Below are 23,053 nucleotides of genomic sequence, written 5' to 3'. Positions count from 1 at the left end.
AAGTGGCAGGATCACCTAAGCCCAGCAGGTTGAGCCTGTGGTGACTGTCAGTATGCCACTGCACTCCTGCCTGGGCAAAAGAGTGAGACTCCAACTCAGAAAAAATAAAAGTGCTTCTCAAGCCCTGTCCCAACTCTGGCAGGGCAGAGTGTTTAGAATGAGCTGGAGTTGGGCATTTCCACATGGAAGCCTAGTGCAAGGTTGTATTGGTTAATTGCTTTGTGTCATTTAGGATCTGATGAAATCTCATCAAGTTAGACTTTGGTTAAGTGGTTTCTTCTGAGGGTAGATCTCACTAATAACAAAATATTCTGGTGTATTCAAAGTTGTTATTTTCCCTATTTCCAATTCCAAAATCATGAGGAAATTTTTCTCCAATATTCATTATAAGAACTTGGTTAAGCTCCCAAAGGTTAAATCCTCAAAAGTATAATGTTTCCATATGACTGGGTCTCTCTGGAGTCTTCAAGTCACAGACTGGTCCACATCAAGCCTCCAACAACTTGTTAATAACATTTTATTATTTTTTCTTATCTCAGCACAAGTTCCCATAAAGTTTTCTGTTTATAAGGGTCTGCTCTGATAAGTTGTGATTTTCTGAATCTGTTTCTCTGGCTTTCAATTTTGCAGATGGAAGTTTGCACTATAGTCTCGTTTTTCTTATGAATTTAAGAAGAGTTGTTAATTTTCAATTTTTTTAGCTTTTCACTTTTTATTAGGAGGGAGTGATACCTTTGAATATTCTTGCCTGTTGGGCTGCAAACTGAGAGTGTTCATTATTTTTTCTATCAGATTTATTCAGAAAATACATATTTGATATTTTATACATTTATTTTATATTTATATATGGTATTTTATACATTTTATATATTTCTTCAGTTTGTGGACCAAATTATACTTTCTCTTACAACAAACCTTTTACTGTTTAGTTCCTGTCTGAACACACACACACACACACACACACACTTCTGCTGGTTTATTCTTAATTTTCCATTTTACTTATTTTGTAACTTGCTCAGATAAGTATGTCTAGGTAAATTATTTTTTACATAGCATTTCTAAGAAATAATACATTTATTCATTCATTTAACATTTTAAAATTAAAATGTGTTTTCTGTCGGAATAAGTTTCCTGGTGTCAAGGAATGAGTCTGCATTTTCACACAGGTGCATTCCCAGTATTTAGAACAGTACTTTCTTATGTAAATTTTTAATAAAGATTTTTCATAAACATTAATACTGAGAAAATAGTAGCAAATAAATAGTAATGAAATATAAACTCAGTCATTTTTACAAGAAAAACTCTGGAAATGTGAGACACGTGTTTATTGAAATTGATAAGAACCAAATTAAAATGAAATATTCTAGAATTGTACACTAATGCTATCCTCTATAACACTGATTTAACATTCTCTTTTTTCTGTTACATGATGTTCTTAAAACAAAAAATTATCTAAGTGTGTAATTAATGTGTTGTGTAATAAAGCATCATAGTCTTATAATTTTTGATAACATACAAGAACTGGTCACAGAATGCTTGGAAACCAATTCAGAGCTGGTATAAAATCAATTAGTCAAATCAGTTATACCTTATTTCTTATAATGATTTTAAATCTTTTTAAAAATTGCATAATACATTTTGAAAAAGCATTGAAGTCTGTTTTCCCAAGAAAGAAAGTTTTTATTAAAAAATGGTATGATCAATAATAAGCATGAAATTAACCATGTGCTTTCATTTTCCCAATTCCTTAAGGTTAATTAAACTCAGCAGGATTTATAAACAAATTTGTTGGTGGACAAATTAACAAATAGTAGAGTTAAATGAAAATAAACAGCAGCAGTTGTGTGCACCTGGTTGTTTGCACATGGTTACCACCATTCCTTCATTTAGTCAAAACAAAAATATGAAGGTACTATTTGATTTCTCTTTCATGTACCTAAAAGTAAAATAAATCAACAAGTGGTTGACGCTACTTCAACTTTATCTAATCTATATCCACTACATGTTTCTAATACTACTGCCTAGAGTTGAAAATAGCATAATTTTTCATCTGGAGACTTTTGAAGTCCTCTTACCAGTTCTCCCTGATTCTAAACCTGTCTTCTAAACTTACCAGACCCCAACAATCCATTCTTCACCAAGCATCTAAAGTAACTCTCTTAAACCCTTTCTAATTCTAATAAAGTTCGGATTTCTTCCTTTGACCCAAGAACATGATCAATACTTTGGTTCCTAGTTCAGTTTCTTTTTTTTTGAGTTGGGGTCTCACTGCTTTGCCCAGACTGGAGTGCAGTGGCCGCTCCCGGCCACCGCAGCCTCGACCTGTTGGGCTCCGGCGATCCTTCTGCCTCAGCCTTCCAAGTAGCTGGAACTACAGGCGCGTGCTACCACGCCCGGCTGATTTTTTGATTTATTGTAGAGATGAGGGCTCACCAAGTTGCCCAGGCAGGTCTCGAACCCGCGGGCTCAGGCAATTCACTCACCTCAGGCTCCCAAGGCGTGGGATTACAGGCTGAGCCACCGAGCCAGGCTCCTAGTTCAGTTTCAATGTTCCTTGAACATATCAAGTTAATTCTCACCTTAGAACCTTTATATTAACGGTTTTACACCTGCATAAAATGTTCTTGCTGCTAATTGTTATACTCCAGACTGCTTATCAATCATGCTTAAACTTAAAGTCACCTTTCTGAGATATCTTTAATGACTCAATATCAAATAATAACTCATTAATGTTTATTTTTTTATTTTTATTATTTTATTTTATTTTACTTTTTTGAGTTGGAGTCTCACTCGGTCGCCCAGACTGGAGGGCAGTGGCCGATCCCGGCCACCGCAGCCTCGACCTGCTGGGCTCCGGCGATCCTTCCGCCTCAGCCTTCCGAGTATCCGGAATTACAGGCATGTGCCACCATGCCCGGCTGATTTTTTTTATTTATTGTAGAGATGAGGTCTCGCTGCCCAGGCGGGTCTCGAACCCACGGGCTCAGGCAATCCACTCACCTCAGCCTCCCAAAGGCGCGGGATTACAGGCTGAGCCACCGAGCCCGGCATTAATGTTTATTAAGTGTCTTTTCCCATTAGAAAAATGAGTTTCTTGTTTTTGCTTGTTTTGTTCACTAATTTGTATCAGTGTTTATAACCTAATATTTATTTAATAAATATTTTCTCAATGTCTGAACAACAATGAAAATATATAAAACTTAACACACATATATCTTTATATCTAATAACATAATTACATATAGAATATGCATATATTACATAGATATTATACATCCACTTATGTACTTATGGTATACAACACATTGCTTTTTCAATTTTTTTATCATGTGCCTACTTTTTAAAAAAACAACTAAAATTAAGTTTTGTGATCTGTTTATATATATATATATATATATATATTTTTTTTTTTTTTTTTTTTTTTTTTAGTTTGAATTTGAGTTTGAGTTTCACTCTGTCACCCAGACTGGAGTGTAGTGGTCACAGCCTCGACCTGCTGGGCTCTGGTGATCCTTCCACCTCAGCCTTGCAAGGAGCTGGAACTACAGGTGCATGCTACCATGCCTGGTTTTTTTATTTATTGTAGAGATGAGGTCTCGCCAAGTTGCCCAGGCGGGTCTCGAATCCATGGGCTCAGGTAATCCACTCACCTCGGCCTCCCAAAGCACTGGGATTACAGGCTGAGACACCAAGCTCAGGCTGTTTATAGTGTTAGCAAGACTGTAAAATCACAGAAAGTTATTAAGAGGTATAATAGGTTATTAGGAAGAAAGCACAATATATTGGATCATTAATTGTTCCTACTATATTTATCACATTTCACATTAGTATTTTGTTTAAGCCTGCAATAAAGACTAATTTCTGTTGGTTCTTTACTGTGTTTCACGTCCAACAAATATGCAACTGGCATTTTGTCTGAGAACAACTGAATTTAATTTTTTAACCTGAAAATATGTTATCTAATTACCATCTCAAAAAAGTGGAAATATGCCATACATATTGATGACAAATGGTCAAAGAAAAATGACCTAGGAGGATTGAAATAAGCTAAGAGATAATAACAAAAATGCAGCCATGCAGAAGGAATTCTCTTATATTCCTAACATTAAAAGAAAAATGAATTGCATGCATTTTAAAGTTTAAGTCACACATGTGAGGCAGAAATGCATATACTCATTTTGTGAATGAAAAAAACCCTAATATTTACAGAAGAAAAAATTATATTGGCCAAGAATATTGAGGCCCCAGAATTTAAGCTTATTTTTTCTTCTCTATTTTTAAAATCTTTCCATATCTGCTTAAAATCGACTGAAAATGGTATTCCTCCACAATGTGGTAAAGTTGTAAGTCAGTACTTATTGAGAGAAACTGATGAAAGTGATTGAATTTTTGAAAAACAACATACCACCAAGGGGAATATAGAGTTTTCTGCCTCTCTAGTTCATTGTAGAATAGATATAGGAGAGAAGGAAGAAACAAGTGTCTTCTTATATGTGACAAAAAGAGACCATTCAGTGTCAATATTAATATTACTAAATGCCAATAATCAAGGAGCTTATAATTTATTCAGAATGGCTTATTTTTTAAAAGGCTAAGAAATAAATATTTAAAAAGTGACAGGGAATTTAATATGATAAACAAAGTAAGATGAGACTACACAGATAAAGAAGAATTTTAGCTAAGTGGATGACATTTATTTATTTAAAAAAATTTTTTTTGAGTCTTAGTCTCACTCTGTCGCCCAGACTGGAGTGCAGTGGTCGCTCCCAGCCACCACAGCCTTGACCTGCTGGGTTCCCGCGATCCTTCCGCTCAGGCTTCCTAGTAGCCGGAATTACAGGTGCACGCTACCACGCACCGCTAATTTTTTGATTTATTGTAGAGATGAGGTCTCGCCAAGTTGCCCAGGCGGGTCTCGAACCCGCGGGCTCGGGCAATCCACTCACCTCAGCCTCCTAAAGCGTGGGATTACGGGCTGAGCCACCAAGCCCAGCTTATTTATTTATTTATATTAGTTCCCTATGTTATTATTTAGATTTGTATTATTATTTATATTTATTTATAATGTTTATTGATTTATATTAATTCTTATTGAACTAGAATTGATGTATAACTTGAAATATACTTATGTCACTAATAGAGGTGAGGATCATAAAAACAGGAAAAAATGTTGGAATATTTATTCTGTTAGATTTGAGACACTTTGAACATCAGTTATTGCCATTTTGTTTAGAAATAGGCAGACAGCAGGAATCCCAATGCACTGGAGAAAGATAAGGACCAGATGCATGCATTTATTTGGTATTCACACATGTAGAGGCATTATGTGAAGTTATGGGACAAATTATACATTAAAAAAGAGATAACTGGGTAGGAAACTGAAAAATGATAATACAGATAATTTGAAGAGAATGAAAGAATGTTAGCAAGATATAATGTAAACAATGTCAAATGCTCCATGATGGTTCAAGAATTTGAAACTGAGGGAAGATATGAAATCTAAATAACGTAAAGCCTCTCATGACTGAAAAGAGCAGCTTTGGTGAAGGCATAAGCCAAAAATGTAAGAGATTAAACAATAAGTGAGACAATTGAAAAAGAAAATGCATATGAATGGCTGACTCTATTTTAACCTTTTTTTGTTTTAAATAAAAAGAGGCATATTTGGAGAAATAGGAGAGAGAAAACACTAGTATACAAAGTAAAATGTTATGTTATATTGCAGAAAAACTTAAAAGTCAAGTTTTTTGAATTTTAGGCTCATAGAATTTCAAAAGAATTTTGATATCTAAATGCAGATTGAAAATCATTGTTTTTAATTTAGAAAAATAAATTTTAGCTGGCATGTAGGCTTTTCTTTTGAGAAAGGGAATGACTATTTCTGTCTTAGAGTTAAAAAATTATTTTAATTTTTAGGTAAAAATTATTTCTTAAAGTGTATTATCTGCCAAGCTGCTGGTTTTTTTCTTTAATTTCAATTGTCCTTCCATCTTTTAGCACTGATATTATGAAATGCTTGTTCAAATGTTTTTATTCTTATTTCTCTAAGACTGAAGACCTTATGCTTCCTTTTCTGAGTAATACAAATTTTTGTGTAAAAAGCCAGACACAAAAGAGTACAAACTGTAGTTGTGGCTCTTTGGGGAGTAATTTCAAGAATGGATGTTTATTAGTCTTATCAATTTCTAAAACTTTGAATCTGCCATTTCTATTTCCATTTGATACATGAACATACAGTGGGTTTTTGACTCCCTGGAACTCCTGAGACCTTATCATCAACTAGAGAATTAATTACTGAAAAATGTACAACTGTAGTAAAAAATTGTAGATTTGTAAAGAACGTTTAAGATTATATGGCTTACTCAAAAAAAAAAAAAAAAAAATTATATGGCCTATACTCTTATTTTTACTGGAAAAAGCAAATACTCTCTAAAATTGATTTCCTTTTCAGTTATCAATGAGGAAATTTAATAAGAGAATTTAAACTCCTAAACCCAACAATCAATTCTAGATATTTCTGGGTATTATATGATATTTTATATGAATTAAAAACTGCATTATTCATAGTGTCTTATCCATATTCTTTACTATTAATATCTATACTCCTGGTGGATATTCATAATATATTGCATTATGATATTACAGATAGTAAATTAATATTTTTCATTGAATTAATTCTATTAAAATTATCTGTTCCATGAAATGATAATAAGGAAAAGTCAGTATTTTTTCAAGCTTGGAAAGTTTAAATTACAGAAAATATTTCTCAATTCAGAAAAATAATTTGCTTTGGCTCTAGCAAAGATAAAAATAATTCTGTTTAAGATGAAATAATGTATTGACAATTTCAGGAATATTTCAAGGGTATGTGGATTTTAAGATGAGTGGTGATCAGTAGAAGTAATTTTTAAATTAATTGTTTTGTTATAATTCTAATGAATAACTCCTTATGAGTAAAGGAGTTGACCTTAAGGTTACTGCATGCAGCTGCTGCATAGGTGGAAGGGTGCCATGACCCTCATGAATAACCCTTGGTGGATTTGTTCAGAGTACTGTCTGCCTGGACATATGGAGCAACCTGAAAGGATTACATGCAAAGGAATAAAGCACTTCTTAAAATTTCACTGCATAAGTAAACTTATTCTATTAAAAAGCACAATTCACAATTATTGCTGTATTGCTTAAAGTATTTTACATTGTAAAGATATTGGTTCTCTCTCAATTAGTCTATAGTCTGAGTTCAGTCCCAATCAAAATCTTGGCAGATTTTTCTTTTTGCAGGAATTTCAATTCGGTTTAAATGGATATATGAGTCAATAACAGCAAAACAACCTTGAAGAAGTAAAAGCTGGAGGCCTTCTGCCATCACTTAGCAAGAACTATTACAAAATTTAGTAATAAATAAAGTCTGGTACTGGTAAAAGGATAGAGAAAGTGAACAATGCAATCAAATAGCAAGAAAAAAAAGAGATCAATTTGAATCTGACCATCTGAGAAATCACAAAAATGCCACTGTCATTAGTGACAAAAGGATGATACTTTCAATCAATGATGCTATTTTCTAAACATAATTTTTAAAAATTATTAACTGGATAAGAAAATATGGTATATTTACAGGATGGAATATTACGCAGCCATAAAGAAAAGCAAAACTATGAACTTCACAGAAACCTAGATGGAATTAGAATCTATAATACTCAGTAATTGATCACAGAAACAAATATCAAAGTACCACATATACTCACTCATAAATGGACCCTGAACATTTATCATAATACTATAAGAAAGGGATTCACAGTAGTAGGACACTTCTAGGAAAGGTGGGGCACATAACATCAATAAGGATATCCACACTTTACCTCTTCGGTGACCACATAGGCACCTAACCCTAAATTGTACCCCACATATTTAAAATGAAAAAAAGAGGAAAAAAAAACATTAACTGAAAAGTGTCTGGACTTTTAACTCGGTTGTATTGTAGGTCTAAATGTAAAATTATAAAAACTTAATGGAAAATATAGAACACTTTATGACCTATTATAGACAAAGATTTTTAAAACATAACAAAAAAATGAGAGAAATTACAATATTAAACTATATTAGAAGTAAGAGCTTCAGCTCACCAGCGACAGTATTTTGACAACTAAAAGTAAGTTATAGAATGAGAAAAGAGGCTATATATAAAATTATGCTTAATACATAAATATTTATAAAATGTTTTGATATTTATATATCATATAATATATAAGTATGTAATATACTTATAATTAGTTCTATATGTTATATACATAGTTTATATATGGATATATGTATGCATATATATTTTATATATATAGCCAGGTCATGTATGGAGAACATGTTGCATAAAAAGCACACCTAAACATCAATAGGGAAAAGAAAGACAGCCTAACGGAAAATAGAAAATGGGTATAATATTTGAATAAAATTTCAATAAAAGAGTGTGTCCACATACTCAAAAAGCATGAGAAAGTAACACAGTGAGATACAACTACATATCAAACAGAATAATATAAATAAATATATGGAAAGTACGGTTAAAGGGAATATAGATCAATCAAGACCTTTAATCTAAAGGAGGTTAAAATGACACAATTACATTGGCACATCACTTGTCAGTATTTACCAAAGCTGAAACTATGTATACTGTGTAACTCAGTGATCCCATACTTAGTTAAACAGAAATCCTTTGCTAGACTATTCATAGCAACACAATTACTAACAGCCTCAAATTGGCAACTAGTCAAATACCAACACCAATAAAATGGGAAAGAGCTCCTGCCCAGTCAAGAAAATAGTAAGTGAAGAGACAACCAGATCACAGGAGAAAGTATTTATTCACGACCCATCTGACAAGGGATTAATAAACAAAATATATAAGGAACTCGACAAATCAATGGGAAAAAATAATCTGATTAAAACATGGGCAAAAGTTTTTAAATAGACATTTCTCAAAATAAAACATACAAATAGAGAACAGGTATACGTAAAAAATGCTCAATATTACTAATTATCAGAGAAATGCAAATTAAAACTGCAATGAGCTATCATCTCATCTCAGCTAATATGGCTCTTATCTGAAACATCAGCAGTAATGAATGTAGGCAAGGATGTGGAGAAAAGGAAAATCTTTTACACTGGTGGTGGAAATGTAAATTAATACAGTCATTCTGGAGAACAGTATGTAAGATCCTCGCAAAACTAAAAATAGAACTACCATATGATCCAGCAATCCCACTACTGCGTATACATCCAAAAATAAGCAAATCAGTATATTGAAGAGGTATCTGCACTCCCATGTTTATTGCGGCACTACTCACAGTAGCCAGGATATGGAATCAACTTAAGTGTCCATAAATGGATGATGAATAAATAAAATGTGGTATATACTGAGGTGGAAGGATCGCCAGAGCCCAGCAGGTCGAGGCTGCAGTGGCCAGGAGCGGCCACTGCACTCCACTCTGGGTGTCAGAGTGAGACTCCAACTCAAAAAAAAAAAAAAAAAAATTGTGGTATATATACAAAACAGAGTATTTTTATGAAGAAGAATGAAATCTTGTCATTTGTGGCAACATGGATGGAACTGGAGAAAATTATGTTAAGTGATAGAAGCCAGGTGCAGGAAGACAAATATCATATGTTTTCACTTATACATGGGAACTTATTGAGACATAGAGTAGAATAATCGTTACCAGACACTGGAAGGGAAATGGACATAATGTGGGGATAGTCAATGAATACAAAAATAAGGTTTCATAGAATAAGGTCTAGTGTTCGGTACCTCAATAGGGTGACTATAGAAAACAATTTATTGTACATTTAAAAATAACTCAAAGGTATTAGTGTTAGGGTGAGGATTTGGATTAGGGTTAACCCAAAGAAATGATAAAGGCTCGAGGTGGTAGAATCAATATAAACTGAAAAAAGTCATGGGAAAAATGAAAATTGAATGCATTTGTATGATTGTCTATCATCTTTGAATCGTAGCAGTAATTCTTTTCAGTGAAGATAATTTTTTTCTTTTTTTTTTTTTTTTTTGGTGAGCCAGAGTCTCACTCTGTCACCTGGAATGCGAGAATGCATTCACAGTATCGTGGCTACTGCAGCTTTGACCTCTGTGCTCAGGCAATCCTTCCACCTCAGGCTTCTGAGTAGCTGGAATTACAGGCACATGTTACCACACTTGGGTATTTTTTTTAAATTTTATTTTATTATTTTATTTTATTTTAGAGAGACGAGGTCTGACCAAGTTGCCCGTACTGGTCTCGAACCCTTGGGTTCAGATAATCCTCTCACCTCCATCTCCCAAAGTGTTGGGATTACAGGCATGAGCCACTTTACCCAGCCAAGATTATTTCTTTGAATTTTAATTTTGAATAGACTGTTGTCACAGTCATTTGGTTCTGGAATATTTAATTATAATAGTCAATGTTCCATAGATTTAAAGTCAGGGAGGAGGCAGTGCAGTGTTCAATGTCATGTAGTCAAATTCTTGACGCTGCTTAGGAAACAAAGCCCAACTAAAGCCCTCAAGCTTAACACTTGTTTAATGGGATATGATGCGGATGCCTGATACTCACAGATATGCAGCCTTTCCTTCTTCAAGTTCTTTGCTTTTGCCACTGGAGCCACTTTTCTTTCCGCACATTCTCCTGGTGATGCACATCAATAACCCACATTGCCGAATAAAGAAGCAACTGACATCTGTTACCACAAGGATTAGCAGAAGGGCAGCAACTCCCAGGCCAATTACTGCTCCAAGCCCAAGACCATTAAAAAGTGTGTCTTGAAAAATAAAGAAAACAACTTCATTAAACCTTCAAATTAGAAAATATTAGACAATTATTTAAAAATAAATCTCATCCGAGAATTCACTAAAGAGACGGAAAAAAACATGATAGAAACTCTCAGAATTCAGTGTAATGATATTATTCTCTGACTTTCAAACAATATTTTAAGCAACTGATATGTTAATGATTTAAATATTTTTTCCAAACTTTCTTTTAGAAAAACAAGTCTAGATAACTCTTCTTTTCTATATACTTCTTGATTCTCTGTGGATAAGATAATGAATAGTATCATATCCCTAACAATACTTTATCAAAAAAATCACAGCCATTGATAGATCATCACAATGTTAAAAGGAAATTGTAGCCGAAACTTCTGTAAGAAAGGTGCTAAATAAATGTTCTATAAGGAATTATTTTAGTTTTAAGACTTAAACTTGCAAATGAATGACTTGAAGCACTTTTCTTTGACAGTGAATGCATAGTAAAATACCTTTCTATGAATATTTAAAGATCATTATTCTAGAACAAATGGCTCACTTTTATTTTTCTAGTTAATATTTTAACAAATATGTGGGATGGCGGGCAAATTTTTACAGAGTTATGGTACTTATGACCCTTTGTTAACTCTTATCAGGAGAAGGTAAGGGACGATGGGGCCATTTTTGTTTGGCAAGTGGTTGCAGGAAATCCCAAAAGGCATACAGAAAACATCCATGAAAGAGATGACTGAGAAAGTAGTGGGAAACTGGGGGGGGGGGGGGGTACAGGGGGTTGGGAGGTGGGGAGGTGGGATTGACAGTAGTTGATATCTGCCTGGGGAAGGAGGGTGGCACACCTCATCAATAAGGGTAACTGCACAATGAAAATTTGTGTACCTAAACCTGAATTTAAATTGTAAACCCACAATTTGAAAACAAAAATTAAAAGAGAGAGAAAAAAAGAGATGACTGGGAATAAAATAGAGTATTCTAATTGATAAGGTAGAAATGGCAAAAGGGGGCATATAATAATAAAAATACATTGTGTCACATGTCTGTAGTTGGTTATGAGGGTAAGATATACAACTACAACAATATAGACAGAAAAATGAGGACAATTAGAGAAATCAATTAAACTGGTGATATTGTGTTATCTAGAAGAAAAAGGAGGATTATTCCTAACATGAATGCTAAGCATTTGTTTACATAACATTATAAAATTCTACTTATTTTAAAGAATAAGATACATTTATCACCCAGCATAATAACGACATGTCCAATATGTAACTGATGTGTAGCACAAGAGACAGATATGTGTACGGACTCAAATTTGGGCTTCTAGAAAACCACTCCCCCCCAAAAATGCAAAACTATATCTGCCTAAATCATATTTTTAAAATTAAGTTTAATATTTTAATAATGACTTGAAAAAATATTGGTCCAAAGTAATTAGAATTACCGTTAACACCCTAAATCTGCCACTACTAGGTTGACCTTGGATATGTCAGACTTGTCGAAATACCAGTTTATTGTTCTATAGAACGACTGAGTCTCATGTCTACATTTGTTTTGTCCAGAAGATATATTTAAGTTCTTCATATGCTTTACACGCTTGGAGCTTACACCTAGGTTAAGAAACATTTTGTTCTTGACATAGTGGCCTGACACTTTACCCAAGCAATGTGTGGTGCACATTTGCAAATGTGCTTCTACAACATCTCCATGACAGGGCAAATGAGAATTCCTTAAGCACTGAGTCAACAGATTTAGAACATTCGTGCCCAAGCAAAATATATATTTTATTGTAATTATTTTGTTTTTTCATAATAAACACAGAATAATGTTAAAGAAAAAATGTTTTTTACTCCACCTTCAGAATCTCCTTCCTCTACCAAATATTAACATGTCACTGAGAAGGTGATAGCTTAGGAAAATTGCTTAACTAGTATCCAGAGACATTCTTGCTTTTCATAGTATTATTCTTTTATTACATGAGTTCATTTATAGAAATGACTAGAGAAGGAATCAAATTTTCCAGGTGTTGGGATTTAATGTCTTTTTTCTTTTTTTCTTTTCTTCATAATCCCTATGGACAAATGTAGACTAGATACCAGCAATTATTTAATAATTTTCAAAGGTATATCTCTAGGTAAGATTTAAAAAATAAATAGTGCCTCATGATGTAAAAATATTGTATCAAGCAAACTAGGATTTTTGTGAGCAATTGAAAAAAAATCATTATGTATATTTTCGTCCATTATCTATTTGCAAATATAAATGACTCTCTTCCTGAATTGATATAACAATACAATGAAGACAACTTAAACTATGAAATATTTTGATTATATATAAACATATAATATTTTCTTCAAAATTCCTATTTAATCCTTTTAGATTTGCTACATGATTCAACAACTAAAGCTCAGAAAAAAGGAGTAGAAGAGAGGAATGAACACTTGGACATTAGCCCTGTGTTTACAATGACATGATGATCGTATCGGTATGTACTGGTTACTCTTTTTCATTTTGGTTCCTCTTACAAGCAGGCAATACATCCTACAGATCAACTGTGATATATCTGATTAAATACGCAAATTCCTATTTACCTTTCCCAAGTATGAAGAGTCTTTCTTTGTTCTTAAATGCACCACATCAGGAGTCAGAAAATTCTGGTTTCATCATTAATTGTTATTGTCTTTGAGGTGAGTCATTTAATTTCTTTAAGACTGCAATGCTTCTTTATTAGAATAGAGACAGTTATAATAAAAATAACAACCACAAACTAGGTCACAAGGTTGTTGAGAAGATTCTTGTGAATGTAGTAATATACTTAACCCTTGGTACTTATCACTCAGGACAAAGTAAACATTTAACAAGTATTGGTTGTTATTATTATCATTTTACTATTATAAAATTCTAGAGAAATAATATTTTAGAGAAAAAATATACCATCAAATACTAAATGTTAAACTATTGTGTAAACATATGTCTTCATTAGTAATCTAAGGTGAAACAGTATCTCCTGTAAGTAATGAGTATCCTCTTAAGAATACAATTACTTTTTTTAGTGATTCAGGTTGGGCTAGTTAGCTTTTAAATAATAAATATTTCTTTATGCGACTTTTTTAGCATTAACCCAGTATATTGATCTGCTTCATTTCTAGCTTTAGAAAGAGCTCTTAGGAAAATTATATTTGTAAAACATTTTATGGTAAAGGAATATTGATGCTTAAATAGTGATTACTTTTTCTATAGAGATAAAATTAAACTTTTTAAACTTATGATTAAAGTTGTTGAAGCTTACTTGAAGTTATTTTTATAAAGAAGTAAATATATTTTTGTCATTGCAAAGAATATAATAAATTTATGCTATAAGTATTTAATTAAGTTTCCTTTTGAAAGTTGAATTTTATATATTTTTAAAATTACAAATGAAGAATATATTTAAGTGCTTATACTTTATCATATCCCATGAAATTAGGCTGTAATAATTACACAACCTAAAATTTTGGGTGTTTTCCTGCCACCAATTTAGTAAGGAATAAAAAGTTTGCTATTTATACTTTGGATATTTCACAAATTAAAACATAATTGCATATAAAGTAACACCATTAAGATTTGGGGACTAGTAATGATTTATTTTCTCAATAACATCCAGAAAATTCTTACTTTATAAATTAATGGTTTCATCATTAATGGTTTAGCTATTAATAAATCAAAACTGAGCACCATTATTTAAAGAATTATAAATTTATCTTTTCTTTTTAGCTTTCCAAAATAATCACACATGTGATTTATTCTATATTTTTATAACAACTCTATTTGTTAGGAAAACAATATTATTAAGTCTACTTTACAGAAGAGAAAACAGATGTCCCGAGCGGTCAGTGGCCTAAGTCACACAAAGCTCTTCAAAATCTCTTCAAATTAGAAATATATAATGAATTACTATTTAACTCCAGGTTTTATATTTTATCAACATTTTATGTTACATATTCACTACTGAATAACGAAAAGATAGGGCTAAAATGTAGTACAGTAAATACATCAAAAAACATAACATTCTTATAGAAAAGTCAATATTTCTGTATCTCCATTATTAATGAAGTAACAACTATTAACGTGAGATACAACAATGTAAATTATTTATCTAATTTAGGTTCCTGCTACAAAATTCCTCTTTAGTGATTATTTTGTACTGTTCTTATAAAAAAGGGGATTTATATTAGAATTTTTTAAAAAGTAAATATTTTAGGAAGCAAAAGTTTTAAACTTCTAACTTTGGTTCATATTTTGTTGTTGAAAGCAAATATAAGAACCAGTCTGAGTTTCTATAACTTCCCTTTCAGCTGCATTCCCCCAGCCTGACAAAATTTTGCAGTTGGCTTACTAAATCTATTTTCCCAGATCTTTATGCAACTGCATTCTAATTTGCAAGAAAACATAAAATCAAAGCATTAAAATTAGAAAAAACAAGCTCAATTCAAATTTGTTATATACAGCAGTCCTTCCTTATTCCAGTTTTGTTTTCTGCAGTTTCAGTTACCTGTGATCGACTGAGGTCCAGAACTATTATACGGAAAATTCCAGAAATAAACAGTTTATATATTTTAAATTGCAGGCCATTTTGATTACCCTGATGAAATCCCACTCTATCCTCCTCTGTCCTACCTGAGACACAAAAGTCATTCTGAAAGAGGAGGTAGTCAGAAGTTGGCTAGGAAGACAGACCGGAAGGGTCTGGAGGAGAGAAGTAACACCTGCAGGAACACCCCTGCACCACCCCAGTTGTATAACATTTGATATTATTAGTTTTTAAGGACCACAGCACTAATAGATTCATAAAACCAGACTTGCTTTTTGACTCCTTAAACAGTTTAATATTTTATTTAACTCTTTTTCTATGTGTATGTGTAATCTTCTCTAAGAAGACTGAGAATTATTTTCAGGATTTGGAAAGCTGCAATAAAGACATGGAGAAAATTTCAAAGGGTCCTAAGATCTCCATCTCCATTAAGTTGGTTGCTGTTCCCAAAATTGTGGTAGCTATTTTGAGATATTTGCTGGATGGAATAAGAAATAAGTGTAGAAGGCAAAGACATAAAAACAAACAAACTTGATGTGGTGTTTATCAAGATATTACTATCTACTCTATCTTACCAGTAAGTCTACATGATTCCTGATTTAGTCTTACTTCAACCAGTCTAGGATAACAAAACATACTGATATATGAAAAATGTTGACATAAATCTATAGTATATTCCATGTGTAGAAAGAGGTGAGGAGAAAATTAAAAGGATGAAAAAAACCCCTTCAACTTACTGAAATTCTGCTTGGAGATATGTAATTATGGGGAATGTTTTGGTTTGCTTTGTAGATAAAGATCAATAAAAATGAATTCAAAAATACATCTGTGCAATCTTATAAAGTTAATTTAAGTTCATAATATTTTGAAACATCACCTCAGAGCTTGAATCATTTAAATACTGCAGAGTTAATCCTACAATTGAATAAATTAGATACATTGATAGAACATTAGGAGAATAAATGGCTCTTCTTGAGAGTTCTGAAATATATACTTAAAACAAAATAGTCAAACATAATAAGTAGGCAAAATTTTCCTCATAAGATACTTCACGTAGTAAATATGCTTACCTTTTAAGAATATGGTGGATGCCTAATTACTCTCATTTACCAATTTAAGGAAATTTAATTTTTGTGTTAGAGATCATAGTGATAGTTTTAAATATACTGCCGTTTTGGATATGAACAGCTTTGTGAATCACTAAAGTAAAACTGTGGCTTATTATATTTGAGTTTGGTATATTTAAACTTTAAAGAAAATTTGCCAAAAATTACAACATAGTCAATTAGTCTTGTCTCTGTTGTGCACTTGGTGTGCAGAAAGGGGTAGCAGGCATCCTTCTGCAGTCAGGCTAGCTCTAAGCCAGAATTGTTAACTATTGTAAAAGCAAACACCTGGATTATCTAAAGATGTTTTTAGCTACATTGTAATAAAGGGGAAAAAAAGGACCATTTATGATTCACAAACATTTATTCATTGCCCACTTAATTTCTGAAGAATCAGAGGGGTTCCCTGAAACACACTAAAATAGAAGCAGCAAAAATTAACATAACTCTTTAGGTTCATTATACATCAATTTAGTCTGTATTTACTTATGAAGCATGATATATCCCCAGAATGCAATTTTATTTATTGAATTCCAAATAGCACAGCAAAAGAGCAAAAGGTTAAGCTGTTTCTATTAACCAGGGAATACTGGGGCCTGTGCATTTATATTGTCTAATGTACATTCGTGAATGAATGGACACATTCGGTTTTAATTCATATTTAATTTTTCTGCTTGAAACACATATTTGAACTTCAAACGTTTCCAGTATCTGTTCAATACTACTCAAATGTGTCAATTTGAAAAAAGGAGAAAAATCATTGCACATGGCATCAGGAAAGATAGTTAAAAATACCATTTGACCTTCATCCAAAATTAAACAAAACAAAACAAAAAGAGCAAACCCAACAGCAACTATGATTGGATTTTATATTCTTCTTCCACTGTAGGCCACTTTAAAAAGTTACTTCTCCCATACACTTTAAAACACATTGAACATAACCTCTAAAACTATGTGTTTTTATTTCATATTATAAACAAGTAGTATTTAATATTATATTCATACATTGAAATGTCCAATTCATATTATACAACATAAAATTCAAAGATAAGATAGTGTACATCTTAGTGGAAATTTGAATATTTTTTATTTCACAGCAGATCATATCTTTCACCCATTCTGCGGCTTACAAACTACAATTGGAAATAGCATAAGCATAGACTTTTTAAATTTATTTTTATCTTTTTATTTATTTATTTTTAGAGAGGAAGTTTTGCTATGTTGTCTAGGTTGGTCTCGTACTCCTGGACTAAAGCAACCTTCCTGCCTCAGCCTCCCAAAAGTGTTGGGCTTACAAGTGTGGGTCACCACACCTGGCTTAATAATTATTGCTTGAATCGGTTTTCATTATTAATAAAATGTTGATACTGATATCTATGTATATTAAATAAAATACTCCTTTAGGATCATATGTGAATGCGCTTTGGGAATTCCATAGCATCATACAGATATGTCATTTTTAAATTTGTTAACCTATTATTTGAAAAACATTTTGTTTATAACAACTTCTTGTTACTTGTTATTTGTTTATAGTATCACTTTTTATATTAGATCTTGTCTACTTTTACCCCAAACCTTCCAAGGTTTTGTCAAGTACAAACATTTGAACATTACTAACATTCATAAGCAATTTAAAATTGTTATTGATAAATTTTTGTTAGTAAGGCTTAAGATCATTTCCATTTTTCTACTTTTAGCTATGCATTTTACTGGTATGAGAAGCAAACACATTTTTAATTTTAATGTCATTTATTATTAGTTCATTCATTTTTTTATACAGTAAGTTTTCTTTTTCGGTAATTCCTTTATTCCTAAATGTCGATTTTAAATCTTTCTTGATTGCTTTAAGACTGATGTTAAAAAAGATGAAAGTCATACAACTCTTATAATGCTCTTATTGTCACTCATATATGACATTGATTTTGCTCAGTTTTAGGATAAGAATATTTTGGGTTTTGGGGGCATTCTTTTCTTCTATAATTCACTTTGTCCTCTAATACGCCATTAATTGTTTTTGCTATTGTTACTACTACATTTATTTATTTTATTTTATTTTTTACTATTTTTTTTTTTGAGTTGGAGTCTCACTCTGTCGCCCAGACTGGAGTGCAGTGGCCGCTCCCGGCCACCGCAGCCTCGACCTGCTGGGCTCCGGCGATCCTTGCGCCTCAGCCTTCCGAGTAGCCGGAATTACAGGCATGCGCTACCACGCCCGGCTGATTTTTTGATTTATTGTAGAGATGGGGTCTCGCTGCCCAGGCGGGTCTCGAACCCGCGGGCTCAGGTAATCCACTCACCTCAGCCTCCCAAAGGTGCGGGATTACAGGCTGAGCCACCGAGCCCGGCTACATTTATTTTTATTGTCATGTTCCCCCAGATTTTTTATCAACTCATCTTCATTAAAGTAAAAATATGAGATTAAAACCCAAAAGATTATTACAAGGTAGATCGAAATCATTCCACTAAAATAATACTGTACTTTTTTTGTGCGCTAATCTTTTACTCTGTCATATCTTGTCTTCCCTTTGAACTGCTCATCGTATTCATGAGATTTTTAAAAAGCATTTAAATCTTTTAGCTTCCTGACAGGATGCACTTGTTAACAACTTTTTAAGTTCAGTGTAGTTCATGCTATTCAGATATAAAACTGCTTACGGAATTAATTGAATAAAAACCGTGTGGGTACAACATGTAATCTCATGCATCCTTCAATGAGCAGTTTGAAATAAAAAATTATGTACTGCTGGTAATATTGGTGATTGCTATGAAAAGAGCATAGTTATCAGTGAAAACAGCAATGAGATTTTTCTTTCTTTTTTTTTTTGAGTCCATATTCTGAAAATTGAGTCTTGGTCTATTAAAGAGTTTAAAAATATTAAAAATCAAAGTTGAATTATAATCATGAGATTTAATTGTATGAAATTACTTCAGCTTATAGACACTTTGTAACCACTCTAAAGGCTATTAGCTTTTAGAATCACGCAAAATATATATGCTCTGTTTTCAAATGAACATATTGAGTTCATTGGAGCTCTTTCTGTATCTAGAAATAAATTAAACCGGTTCATGTTGAGATTAATACTCTTATGTAGATATTCATTTTATAGAATTTTCTAGCTTTCTTGTTCCTTATGGTACTATTTGCAGCATCCACATATTTGTGTAATTAGAAAACTTCAGATTTTAAAATGTGAGTAAAATTCACCAATAGTTTTTCAGCATTACTTAAAAATATGAAAGAAATCTACTGTTGTTAATTACATGTGTTTTACTTATTCAGAATATTTTTGGGACATTTCAATAAGGTGGTCATGTTTTTAATTTGTATCATTTTCTGAGTATTTTATGACACAGTCTTGATATAAACATCTTATTTGCTTACTACCAAAATTATTTTTCACACATGCTTTCCTTTTTGGGGGATATTGTATTTCCCATCACTTCCATCACTTCACCACCATGTCTCTATCTCCATGTTCTAGTCATTTTGAATGTATAGTTAAAATATTATATTACATGTATGTCATTGTTTTATATATAAGCTCAAAGGTGATCCAAAGTTTTCCTTCAAATCACTTTTCACTACCAGGTGGTATTATTTGGAGGAGAAGTATTAAAAAGTATCACCGATAAACCATACACCATACTCTTTTGTTCATTTTTTCATAATATCTGGTTCAGTGCAAGAAAAAGTAATTAATTAATAATATTTAGTTTCTAATGGGGAAACTATAAACCTGTATATTGTATACATGGCATTTATCAATGTAAAACTTTATATTTTTTTCTGAGTATCTTTTCATATATATTTTTGTAAACGAAGGAAGAATTAAAAACTAAATATTTTCTCAAAATATCATCTAGCTCTTTGATATTACAAAAAAAAATTGTGCAGGGGTAAGTTGCTTAAAATATGTAATAATTCTTTAATTTATCACAACATTTTAAACAACTCTACCAAGCAGTTGTGAGAATGAAATAAGAATAAGGCAAATGACTCACTTCTCTGGAGGACAATAGTGTATTGTGAGGAGTAATATATAGCATTTAGAAACTGAAATGCAGTGTAACTGGTTGGTTTCCTACTGGCAAAAAATAACTTAACCTGAGCAGATAGGTAGAAGAAGAACACGTGTTAGTGGTGAATGGATGAGGAGGCATAACAGAGAAAATGTCCAAGATGGTTTTCAAGAATAAGAAGCAGCTTTCCATTTGCTGAAGTTGTCCATTTCAGACAGGAAATGACATGAGTAAAAAAAAGATGAATGCAAATATATGCTATAGTCTGAAATTTCCAAATGCATATGATATTAGAGATAAGATATTACAGGTGACTTGTGGGAATTGGGGTTAATTAAGTGATGGATCATGAGGTCCAAGACAATGGGCCTTGAAATTTAATATATTAGCAAATAAATAGATTAACCAAAACAAAAATGAGAAGTAGCAATAACAAATTAGGAATTGTGATATTTTTCCAGTAGATGGTAGACAGCCTGTGGAGGTAAACACACAGGGAAATAGAATCTGCTGCAATGGTTTGGAGAGAGTTAGTTGCAGTCTGGGTTACAGTAGTGGCTGTAGAGCATTGTAAGTCCAGTCTTCTTTCTTTCTGTTCTGCGCACATTTCCAGAGTCCACACAAGCATGCCATCACCCTGGTTGATGTTTGTATTGAAGAGGTGAGGAAGTAAACTCAGCCTCTTACATGTGATTAGTAATTGAATTCACATAACATCAATAATGTCCATTAATATGTTTTTAAAAATAGATGCCGAATAAGATAAAATAATGCTATGAAATTATGATATATATGTTTATAATTATGTATAACTATTCTATGTATTTTACTTTGGTATTTCAAGTAGTTCATCATGGTAATCTGCTTTTAAATATCTATTCAATTCCTCTTAAGATCTTGGTATCTATCTTTTAAAAATAATCTGTGTAAAACATGAATTCAAATATAAAATTATTATGCTCATGGAAATGCTTATGAAGACTTGGTAAATTCTTAATATCGTTCAAAGTAACAGATTTTAAAATGAGAGTGGGAATTAAAGAAAATGAATTTTGCACATTTTTTTTTAAAGGGCTAAAAACAAATTACTAGATTACAGCCCTTTGTGATAAACTTTTCAAATTACTGACAATTTTAGAAATAAATATTTTAATGTAATTTAAATAAATCGGATGCAACTATAAACCATGAGAAATTATGAAATATCTTGAGTCTCGCATGAAAGAATATCTATTCTCTTAATCACACTGATATTTTAAATTTTTATGCTTGTTGGATCTAAAACCACTTTGTCAGAAAACTGTCACTGAAAAAAATGGCATAAAAGAGCATATAAAATATTTTTTGTATACCTTAACTGTCAATTCAAACTGCTACTTTTGAAGTTTACTCTTATCTCACAAACTGTATACTTTTTCATGCACTATTTGAATCTGATTTCATGTACTCAGTTTGCTTTGATGGATGTAGTTTATTTTCCATTAAAAAAATGAAGGTTTTTATTGGCTAGTAAAAAAGAGAGCTTCAAAAATCTGAAAGAATATGATCAAAACAGGTATTGGCCAATGTTAAAGAACTGAATAATTTAAATTTAAGTTCCTTGGCTCAACCATAACGTGGTCAAATTTTTGTGTAATTTCTATTTGTTTGATATACCTTAATATAAAATTCTTAACTGCATAAAAGACTTCTTAATCTTCTCAACATATAACAGAAGAAAAGAAAAATGTGAACAAACATATGTGATATATGCTATTATTTTCCTAATAATTTATAATATTTATTAGAACATAGCAAGTTTTCAGTTTTAGATATTCACTGGAATGTGTCTTAGATCCTTCAGTGTCTGGGAGAATTATAAAAATATATATATGTATATTTAAAAGTACATATTTTAAACATGTTGTATTACTTATACATGTCTATCATTATATAATGCATCTGAAGTAGTACATTTTATATTATCAGCTCTGAAATAGAAGTGTAGATTTTCAATGTATTCTAAAAATATAATGGTAAGAAGCAACCAAGATATCTTTCAGCAAGTAAATGTGTAAATAAGCTATGGTGCATTCAGACAATGGAATATTATTCAGCACTAACAAGAAATACACGATCAAACTATGAAAAGTCATATAGAAACCATAAATGAATAACACTAAGAGAAAGAAGCCAATTGGAAAAGGCTACATAATTGAAAGACATTCTGGTAAAGGTAAATCTCTGGAGAAAATAAAAAGATCAGTGGTTGGCAGACACTAGAGGAAGAGAGATAAATTAATTGGTAGAACATACGAATTTTAGAACAGATAAATTATTCCGTATGGTACTGTAATAGTATATAAATGCCAATATAAATTTTTGCAAATCCAAAGAATGTACAACACCAAGCGTGAATCCCAATGTAAACTATGAACTTTGAGTGATTATGATGTGTTACTGTGGGTTCTTCAATTATGACAAAGGTACCACTCTGCTGTTGCATATTGACAATGGAGGCAGCTGTTCCTGACTGGGGTAGAGAGGCTATGGGAACTCTTCTTAACTTTTACTCAT

General features: G+C 32.0%; 1 protein-coding gene across 2 annotated transcripts in view; it reads right to left on the bottom strand.

Moving 5' to 3' along the window:
• NCAM2 (neural cell adhesion molecule 2) overlaps window positions 1–23,053 on the bottom strand; it is a 562,051-nt gene that overhangs the window by 12,477 nt on the left and 526,521 nt on the right. For both annotated transcript variants that reach the window (XM_021706993.1, XM_008074038.2), the window contains one exon: window positions 10,599–10,803. In XM_021706993.1, coding sequence (XP_021562668.1) covers window positions 10,599–10,803 — 205 coding nt within the window. The remainder of the gene's footprint in view (window positions 1–10,598; window positions 10,804–23,053) is intronic.

This window comes from Carlito syrichta, unplaced genomic scaffold (assembly GCF_000164805.1).
Source record: "Carlito syrichta isolate Samal-C Ts95f unplaced genomic scaffold, Tarsius_syrichta-2.0.1 Scaffold316281, whole genome shotgun sequence".
NCBI lineage: Eukaryota > Metazoa > Chordata > Mammalia > Primates > Tarsiidae > Carlito > Carlito syrichta.
The sequence above is the reverse complement of the archived record's forward strand: the minus strand, read 5'-3'. Positions and strand labels throughout refer to the sequence as shown.